Below are 10,268 nucleotides of genomic sequence, written 5' to 3'. Positions count from 1 at the left end.
ATTGTGGCGCCTCTTCAGACCAACGAAGGTTCTGAAATAACAGGTTAAGTCAGCCATGAAGACGGGTGACACCGAAATTGATAAACACACTCAATAATTTGAGAAATCAACTGGAAGAAAATATTTTTTTGGAAAATTCAGAATTTTGTTTTTGAAAAGTTGAATTTTTCATATAAACTTCGTAGCCGTTGACGCAATTTGTGTGTCACTGCCTTCGTGATCCACTCAGAGTTGTCTTGACATGTTCTTTCAGAACCTATCTATTGGCGATTTGCAAGAACGACGCGTAGCGTAAAAAACTAAAAAGTACATCGAAAACGTATGAAACTTAAAGCGTTTGGTCAAACCCGTAAATTTTAAAAGCAAGGCACCGTTCATCCACCATTCAAAAAACATTTCAATGTGTACAGAACGTACCAAATACTCCACTGAACCCATTTATTTATAAATGTATCTGCAAAATATTACTGTAGTTATAGAAATGACTTTAAATCGGATTTTCACTTATCCTGTATCCCATTTTAATGTATCGCGAATGTTGGGCATTATGTTCGTCGATCCAATTCTCTAAAAATATAATAAAATATTTATAATAGCACAAAACGTGTTCACTATTACAGTATAGATATATGGGCGTCTGTGTGTCGATAATGATATTATGTGGACGGTTACGTAACGTCGATGAGGCTTCAAAACTTGAACGTATCATCCACTAAATATTTTCGAAATAATATTTTGAAGCTTTTGTTAGCTAACAAATCCATGCAACAAATAGATTACCCAAGGGAATATTTTTTGGTCAATTGTTAAATTGTTACAATATTGACATATAAAAGGGGGATGGATAAGGGTTTTTTTTGTATAGATACACGTAACAGAAAGCTGTGTGTATCATATACGCTCGTTTCGTTTACAATCAATATATTTAATACAGTTTAAAGATTAGACTTGGTAGAAAAGGTTTGAATTGTTGTCGAGGAAATGGATTTGAAAAATGGTAATTTTACATTTCCCAAGCGTGTGTGCCATCGGTAACAATAATGTGCGAATTATATTTATTTGGTAGAAATTTAATTTTGATGAAAGAGTTTCGTAGTGTAGATAAGTGTTAGGGGGTGTATGGGAAAAAAGTTGAGGAAATTATTTTGTTTGTTTGCAGATCAATTTTTAAATTTGTAACTTCAACATTTGGATATTTCTATTTCGAATCGAATCACAAACGAGAAGCGGATAAACACAAATTTGGCTCAAGTAGGATTTTATGTGGGTGTTCTTGAAATGTGAGACTTTTTCCATTAACAAATTTAACCGAGTTTCTTCAACATCCAAGACTTTTCTTGAGAATCTTGAAGGAATTTTAGTTGATTTGAGGATTTAATAAAAAAAAAAATCCAGTATTGTCGTAAGCGTTACAACGTATCCTTTTGAGTGACGACATATTTTTTCCGTCCATGAAGACTGGGGGCGTCGTTTCAACGGATTCGACATATTTCCTCTATCCATTGAAACGACCCAGTCGTCATATTAGCATCTCTCTGATGCAAACATGTTGCAGAAGTGCGCCTGTTAACTGAGTTAGTGCGAAGATCAGTTAAATTATCGCCAATCGAATTGACAGGATTTTTTAGCGAACGAGAGGCCACGAGTTCGCTAAAAAAGCCTTTAAGCATAAGTTAAGAACAACGTTTTGTTTATAGTGTATCGGAAATGAGCGACGAATAGTCGAGTGCGAGTTATCCAAAAAAGCTGTTTCGCTCATATTGAATGTGAAAAGCGATTTTATGGTTGATTATCGTAGTAACTCGAACCGCGATGTTGGCAAGCTGGGATCGGCTTGGTTCGGTCTAGGGAGCCGACGTTGCCCAACACTTCTTTTCGCTCTATGAAATTTTGATTTTTGAAAATTTATTTAAAAATATTTTGAAATATGAAATATTTTTGACATGGTTTCATGGGCGAAAATATTCCGAATGGTGTCTATTTTATGTTAAAAATAAAAAAACATTAATTACTTTAAAAAAGCATTTATCGGATTTTCCAGATTTGCACACTTTTTTCGTGAATTACAGCGCCACCTGCATACTTTTTCAATCACTTATATTTTTCTCGTATGCAGAAAGGTTCAAGGAACACAGTATTTTTTGCCCACTCAGTTCGGATCAAAATTCAATTTTATAGAGCCGAAAGAAGTTTTAGCTAACGGCGGCTCCCTGGCACAGACCAGGCCGATCCCAGCTTGACAACATTGCGATTCGAGTTCGTAGCCGACCCACCTACGATAATCAACCATAAAATCGCTTTTCACATTCAATATGAGCGAAAGGACAACTCGCACCCGACTAGAAGTTGCGATATTTTGACACTAGATAAACAAAACTCAATACATCACACGCGGAAAAGTGAATTCGGACTTTGTCCTTGTGATGTACAACGTCAAAAATGTATGAAATCTATCTCTTCTTATCTATTAAACTTCTTATCTATGTGTTTCTTCTCTCATTTTGACTAATCTTTTATGCTGCTTTAACCAACTTACTCGTACATTTGAACAAATGTCTGGCTTGACATGCGTAAACTGTTTTTGAAAATTCAAAAAAATCCTTGTAGCCTAATATCCGACAATCCCCATAAACTGAGCAGGTCTAGTGGATCACACGTCAAAATGAGATACCAATTACATACTAATTTTAACTGAGCTAACTCTCAATGTTTCTTTTTCATTCATGAATTTTTGACAGCTGATCCACAGATCAGTCAAATTAAACTGGTTTTCGCTCGTCGTGAACACTCTGTTGAATGCCCTCACTTTAGTCCACTCTCAAATTTTAATTACGAAGCACACTGATGGTTTGAATGTTTTACCTGCTGTTCCCCAAAGTCTCTTAAAAGGGTAAAAAAAATATTGTAAAACCACCAGGAAACACAGGTTTTGTACACAAATGGTTGCCTTGGCCCTGAGTATGACACATACGTATGTCCCAAAGGTATTTGGGTTCCACTTCAACCGCTTCCAAAAAAATTACAAATTTATTCCAAAAGTTCCAAGCTGTGTCTCTTCAAGAAATATCAATATCAATTAACAAAGTCAGTATTGGACCTAACAATACCAGCATGGACACGAAAAATAAACAGAAACCTGAAATACCTATATTTTCAAGCTAGTCATCGATTCCGATGTGAGAAATATGTAAAAAAGTAATCGACGGTTACCATAATCGATTTGAAATGTTTCGCTGTAGGCATTGAATTAATCCAATTTTTCTTCAGCAATCAGATTTTTTTCCCATTTACAGCGTCTATGGAAAAGGGTAATGCTACACTTTATCGTCAAACGATTGAAATTGATTCAATCCGTTTATTAATTCCACTTGCAGCATTTTTCAATAATCATAACGAGAGCATAAAAACCGTTCGGGTGTACATGAAAAATCAGTCGATTTATTTCGCTGAGGGCTACAAACAGATGAGAGCATTGTGTGGCACAAGAATTTCGTTCACCTGTTAGAAAGAAGGAAAATTTTGTTTTGATTGTATTGAGAAATAGGCGCACACAAGCGAAATAATTTGATAAATCTGCAACACCCTGTTGATAATCGAGAGAGAAAAAAGCGGTAGTGTGAATCAATAGACGGGATACTAATATAAAGCAAATATGCGAACAGGAAATCAGACAGACAATTTTATTTTGCATTTTATATTTTTGAGAAATTGAGATTGTTAATACGTTCTCGAGCAGATATTTTCGTAAACATGCTCCAACTAGCCAATCTGCTCGGCTGAAAGCAGTTTACGGACAGGCATTTTTGATAAGTTGATTGTTGATACGTTCTCGAACATGCTCCAACTAGCGAATTTTAACACAAACCACCAGATGACTTTCAATAGTTTCTGCCGTCACTTCTTCTTCAAATAATAATCTAGGCCGTTGCGTGCTGGGAGAAATGTTTCTTTGCGAACGTTGTAGGAGGGTGTTAGCAAAATTCTTGCTGTTGTCCGCAATGTGCGCAATGCACTTTTGTAGCCTCTAGCCAAGAACAATGGCGAAATGCTGTCCCAATCTATTTCACTTTGGTCTGTTATGAATGCTTCTGACCAGGATGGACATTGGACAACCAGTCAAATTTTTGATTGGTAGTATTTGTTAGTGTATATACTCAAAGAAGTTTGATCGTACTGTTTTAAACAGTAAAATTTTATCCGAATTGACAAAACAAATCATGCCAACACACCGAACATCACAGGTAAAGTCATAGGCTTCGAGCATTTCGTTTACTATGCAATTTCGTGTGGTTGGTTCACCAGTTTGCATTCAAACGTAAAACGTCAGAAGATCAACTTGCTTGAACTGCCATCACATCACTGCATTTTGCGGGAGTGACGAGAACAATTCCCACAATCTGCACGAAAATATATGTAGATCCCAATGCATCAAATAAAACCAAAATTAAGAAAATCTTATATATAAAGAAAACTCTTTGGGCCGAGTAGCCGTGCGAGTGCCTTAAAAAATTGACGAATGAATTTTTTCTATCGTCCAATTCAGTTTTATTTACAGTATATCGTTCACTCTTCTGGACACAGTTAGAAAATATCATCAAACGATTTAGCTATTGGATCGATCGTCTCATCGTTTAATTCGCCTTCACTGTTAAATCTGCGATAACCCCATAAATTCATTGCGTCGGCGCATTTGGACTGCAATTGCTCGATTTCCGCAAAGGTCAAATTATAGCGCCAGGAAAATGCTACATTCTTCGAGTCTCGATATGTGGACATTGTATCGCCAGAATTGCTTGTGCAATGCGTTTTCAGAAAGAGTTCGACCTCAGTTCTAAACGGAAGGCCATAGAAATTCAAAACATCTTCCATCACTGCGAAAACGTTCAGCGACAGATCTTCGTATCGGACCACTTTGAACTGTTGTGGGTATTCCTTTGTCAAGTGTTTGGCTGCTTCGAAGTCTGATGTCAGATCTTGGCATAAATTTGTATAGTCACCACATTCCCGATCTTTACTGAAAAGACACCATTTTTCTCGTTTTCGCGATGAAACGATTCCACGTGGATCACGTATCAGAAGTATGATTTTCACATTCAGATCAGAATCCATCAAAATCGCTTTTGCCGGACCAGGCCGCAGTCGAACTTCTTTTATAACTTGAATAGGAAAAATGCTACAGAAATTACTCATGAATGTCACATCATTTGTGCACATATCGAAAGGAAGAATAGTGCCACAGAACTTATGCAGCCGAGTGTTGTATCGAACAAAATTTGAGTGCATATACTGGAACATGCCTGAAAAATTGCATTTCAATAATTTATGCAAATCGTCCTCGGCTTTTGGAACCAGCGACGAACCGTCTCGAATTTGAATATCTCCGAGATTTCGCAGTGGTTCGTAAAAGTAATAGCTTCCAGGCAGCGAATTTAAAATGTCACCGAAAAACGATGATCCAGACCTCCATGTAGATATAATCACTGTTAAAAACAATTTAAAATTTTCATTTGTTTATGCTTAAGGCCAGGTGAAGGCGGTTTACTATCGCAAATATTTTCCTGCGATGTAAGGTGCTTTAACCTGGCCTTAAATTTCTCAATCATTCAACACTAAACTGACCACTGCGAATAGGTATTCCATTAGTTTCTGGTGTGAAATTCGTCAGCTTAATCACTTCGTTGTCAATCTCAAAATCTTCCATTTCTAAAGCGATCTCTTCCCGCATTGCATTTACAACGCCTATCGCCTTTATGCTTACGTTTTCAGTTTTACGTATAATTACCGTCTCTTGCATTAAAAAAGATTTATTATTGTGTTGAGTCGATAAAACATATTATCGGAAGTTTACAAGAATCATTCGCTTCACAACAAAGATACTTCAAACAAGAAGAGATAGACGTCAGACAGACACAAGAATTTTGGAACAATTTGTATGACATTAAAGCACTGCTGTCGATCCGAGATATCAGATCATGACGCCAAAGAACACTACACCATTTAACACATGAATAGTTCTAGCGAATCACAATTGAAAATAAATTTGTTGATCCAAATTAAGCGAATGATTCCTGTTAACGTTTCTGCCGGAAATGACGTTATCGACTCAAGTATCCTAGACTTGTATTACGAGTGCCCAATCAAATGGGAACATCACTAGCACCAAATTCAGTAATTACTTTTGACTGGGTAGATGGTTTTTGAATGCGATTTGATTAAAATAGTCAGCAAAAATATCATTAAAATACAAAAAATAATAACTGTCGTGCGGCTCGGACGACGCACACACTTGATGTCCGACGAATTATTTAACAATTTTGAACGCATTCTCAACGATGTTAGTTACTTCGAATCTATTCTATTCGACTGTATAAAATTCACTCTCGATCAATTTTCCATTCCAACTGTTCAATGAGTAAATTAAATTTAAGAATTTGTTTGCAAATGACGAAAACGTTTAGCAACAACATATGGTTCAGTTTGTCTGTCTTTTTATTGATTGCCAGTCTATTTCACTCAGATAATCTGCTACTGAAAAAGACGAAATTTTCGTTCAATTCGAGTGAAATATATCAGTCCGAAGGTTGCTTTCATGTAAAGAAGAAGAACATTGAAGTAACAAAATTTTGTGAAATATAAATATCAAACGACCGGTACTGCCGACAGAATGCATAGAAGGAACTCAGTGGTGATCGTCACTTTTACAATCTTATGTGCCTTAATGCTTATAATCTATCGACCAGACATCAGTTTGTTTGCAAGTGAGAGTAGTTTCGAAGAGATTGATGAATTAAATCATGTTAAAGCAATGGGACTCGTCGACATATCACGGTCGGAAATCGCTACAGAGATGAAAGACTTCGAGACTACAAATGAAATGCTCGAATTGTCCAAAATGACACCTGAGTCCAACGGAATACCGATTAGGAATGGTTAGTGTTAGTTTTAAGCAGCAGTAACATTTTTGATTCGAACATAGTAAATAAAGTAACCCGAGCAAAGTGAGACACGTCTGAGGTGCGGGAAAACAGGAAAAGTAGAAAATATGCAGTTTTTCTTGCTTTATCGCCAATAGCTACTGTTGTACAAGACCGATTTTCTTAAAAATTAACTATTTTGTTTCTCGTCAATTTATTTGACATATCACATCACACAACATTTTTGAATCAAAACATCCAGAGATATGCTTGAAAAACCAGTGAAAAACAAGCAAAACACGCTGTTTTGTTCTCCTATAAGTACTGATCGATCAACTCGATTTTCCTAAAAGTTCGATATTCAAATTCGTCCTCTCAATACCTTTCATTTGATTTTTATTATTATTAATCGTATGGTTACATGTTATGTCATCTAGTATCTAACATTTATATTCTTATTACAATGTCTTATGTCTAAGTTATGTATTCTGTTTTGTTCTGTTGATATTTACGATGAGCACTTCATCGGGAAGTTACGTCGTAACAGGTCCGATAAGCCAAAGTGATGATGTTGTCCATTTTGTGCGATCCATTGAGAATGGCCAGCATCGTTCACACCATGTTCGTTGTCACGCCATATTCAAATGTGATGTTTGTTCAGTACTGCGCCATCTATGGGGGAGTAGTGTGGATTGTGCCAACGTTTTTTCCCATCCATTTATTGCTTAACATTTCTGTCTTGTCGCCGTTGGCATGCATTATATGTGATGCTTTGTATGCGTGTTTGTATACAGGAATGTCATATGCCGTTTCATTTGATTTATACGCTTGAAAAACTAGAACTTCCCGTTAAGTCGCGACAACACTTTTAGGTTGCATTTTAAAACAGTCGACGTATTTGCCTGTTTCCCCTAGTAAAACAGGTATTGGCGGGAAAGCTAGAAAGACTACATATTTTCCTACTTTTCCTGTTTTCCCGCGCCTACCAGAATCAGTGGCATCTAAATTTTCAAGTGCCTCCTACACTGGATTCTGTGGAATAAAAAAATTATATTGAAAATAGCAACGGAATCTTTCAAATTTTGGTGCCATCCTCATCCATAGCACTGCTACTAGCACGAACACTCATATTTCCAACGTGTACGATTGCATGTGTGTTTTTATTCACACCAAGAAATCACGACTTCTGTCTTTACGAAAAGCCAATTTTGATTGTATATAAGCTTAGGAATATTTCATAAGTTCTAGCTAGGAGCTGTCGTGTGCCATCTATTCATTTGTAGAACGTAGGATTGGAACACTTGACATGATCATAATGATATAGAATGAACCCACATTGAGTTTCAGATGAGCTAACTTGCAGCAAGACTGTGCAAGGCACACCAGGGCCTATTTTTGGATTTTTTTGTGGAATTTTTTTCCAAAATTTCCAAAAATTTCCCAAAAACTGCGAACGTCCAAAAACCAAATTTTTCCACCGGACGGTTTTGGCAACTGCTGAATCAGCCTCGCGTCTTTACTGACTCTCGATTATTTCTTGACACTATCAGGTTTCAAACGAAGGCTACGAGCATGATTAATTTGAAAGATGCGTCAATAATCAAACATCAATCATTGAGAGCCGGCTGGAGTTGCCAAAACAGTTCGAAATTATTGAAAAATTCGGTTTTTGGATGTTCGCAGTTTTTGGAAATTTTTGGCAATTTTGGAAAAAAAAATCCAAAAATAGGCACTGAGGCACATCATACGTCATCATACGTCATCATACAAAACTTCATCTAATGATTGTCGTCGCCGTGATGATGTGGTATTTTTTTATGTTAAGTCATCAGAAGTGGTAGGTTCATATCTAATAAAATGCTAATCTGCGTAACATCCCCAGTTTACAGCCTGCAACCTGGTTAAATTCACAAAATTTGCCAATCTTATTCCACATAAATAAATTGTCATTTTTGTCATTTCAAAATAAAAACAAGGCCAGCCCCTCGTCTTATCGGCCACTACACTGCTTGCTTTACTACTATGTCGTACTGAACATCCTTAACTGAACTATTCACTTTTAGTAATCCTATCAACATGGAACACCGGCTCATCATATCTTGGAGACATTTTGAATGTGATACCCGGCAACTATTATTTTCATGAGCCATTGAGACATTTAGGAGACATTCAAATCCGCGAACAAAATACTCTGCTAACAGAGGCAATGCAACTCTTGGATCGAGTTCTGAAATGCAATTTTACTGGACTGGATCAGTATATGAAGCACGTGATCCACGACTACAACATTGGATTATCTAAACTGTGTGGTACTGTCATTCCGTCGAATCTGTGCAAAACAGATGCAACGTTCCTGAATGCATTCTGTGGCATTTTTCCGATTCAAACAATGACAGAAGTCCGATTGCGGCCAGCATTCGTTGAGCCACTTCTGACAGATTCGGAATTGAATGTAAAAATTGTGCTGTTGATCCGTGATCCTCGTGGCATAATTGCGTCACGAAAACGAGATGAATGGTGCGCCCATAGCCAAGAATGTTTGGATTATAAAAAGTTATGTCAGGATCTAGTATTTGATGCCAAAGCTGCACAATATCTGTCAACGAAGTATCCGGAACGATTCAAGGCTATTCGATATGAAGATCTGTCATTGAATACATTCAAAGTGGCCAAAGAAGTGTTAGATTTCTATGGACTTCCATTACACAAGAACGTGAAACAGTTTTTAATCTCCCATCGCCTTGATGTAGAGCATTCCATACTGAAATCTCTAAATTACAAAGACACCGCCTTTTCTTGGCAAAGTTCTCTGAAATTTCGAGAAATTGCTAAAATTCAGCTGCAGTGCACAGACGCTTTGGATCTATGGGGATATCAACAAGTGATAAGTGTACAGGAATTGAGAGGCGATTCCTTTTATCCATTGTTGGAGTATCCATACAGTACATAGCATAGAGATAAATAAACAACGTTTGCGAATAACCATGGCTAAATTAACAAGCGTTAAATTACGAGGCTTTACGCTTTAGTGATAAGAACTCCACTTAAGATTCTTGATTTTAAGAAGGAGGAAGATGGAGCATGAAAATCTATAAAAAAATAAACATTAGAAAGCATGACTCCTGTCTTACCGCAGAAACTACAATTGTGATACCATGAGTCTCCAAATATTCACTACGTTAAATGCTAGGAGTCGTGCTATGAATCTGCTATGATCTGTTTGAAACAGGTCATCTATCGTTTAGATAGAAACTTAAAGCCTACTGTGCCTTCATCATCCTCCTAATATTTTTTATGTTAATGCTAGGAGCAGTGTTAGGTAACAACTCCATAAATAAATAACTAGACCAGACC

At 36.8% G+C, this 10,268-nt stretch overlaps 2 protein-coding genes across 2 annotated transcripts; one reads left to right on the top strand and one right to left on the bottom strand.

Annotated features, from left to right (window-relative positions):
* Positions 1–4,538: 4,538 nt before the first annotated feature.
* On the bottom strand, positions 4,539–6,381 carry LOC119076898 (carbohydrate sulfotransferase 5-like). The gene is made up of 3 exons (XM_037183910.1): positions 6,177–6,381; positions 5,620–5,787; positions 4,539–5,480 (listed from the first exon to the last, which is right to left on the bottom strand). Exons 1-3 carry the CDS (start codon positions 6,322–6,324, stop codon positions 4,582–4,584), a joined length of 1,215 nt encoding a protein of 404 aa, XP_037039805.1. The 5' UTR covers positions 6,325–6,381; the 3' UTR covers positions 4,539–4,581.
* A 218-nt stretch (positions 6,382–6,599) lies between these two features.
* On the top strand, positions 6,600–10,007 carry LOC119076901 (carbohydrate sulfotransferase 5-like). Its single transcript, XM_037183914.1, has 2 exons — positions 6,600–6,929; positions 8,978–10,007. The coding sequence occupies exons 1-2, from the start codon at positions 6,665–6,667 to the stop codon at positions 9,862–9,864; spliced, it is 1,152 nt and encodes a 383-aa protein (XP_037039809.1). The 5' UTR covers positions 6,600–6,664; the 3' UTR covers positions 9,865–10,007.
* Positions 10,008–10,268: the final 261 nt, after the last annotated feature.

This window comes from Bradysia coprophila, unplaced genomic scaffold (genome assembly GCF_014529535.1).
Source record: "Bradysia coprophila strain Holo2 unplaced genomic scaffold, BU_Bcop_v1 contig_232, whole genome shotgun sequence".
In the NCBI taxonomy this organism is placed as follows: Eukaryota; Metazoa; Arthropoda; class Insecta; order Diptera; family Sciaridae; genus Bradysia; species Bradysia coprophila.
Note: the sequence above shows the minus strand (reverse complement) of the source record. Positions and strands in the feature narration are given on the sequence as shown.

Coding starts and splice junctions, on each gene's coding strand:
- LOC119076901 (XM_037183914.1), top strand. CDS start 6,665: ATGCATAGAAGGAACTCAGTGGTGATCGTCACTTTTACAATCTTATGT. Junction 6,930..8,977: donor CGGAATACCGATTAGGAATG/GTTAGTGTTAGT, acceptor ATTCACTTTTAG/TAATCCTATCAACATGGAAC.
- LOC119076898 (XM_037183910.1), bottom strand. CDS start 6,324: ATGCGTTCAAAATTGTTAAATAATTCGTCGGACATCAAGTGTGTGCGT. Junction 5,788..6,176: donor AACCATCTACCCAGTCAAAA/GTAATTACTGAA, acceptor TTTTAATGCAAG/AGACGGTAATTATACGTAAA. Junction 5,481..5,619: donor TGGAATACCTATTCGCAGTG/GTCAGTTTAGTG, acceptor TGTTTTTAACAG/TGATTATATCTACATGGAGG.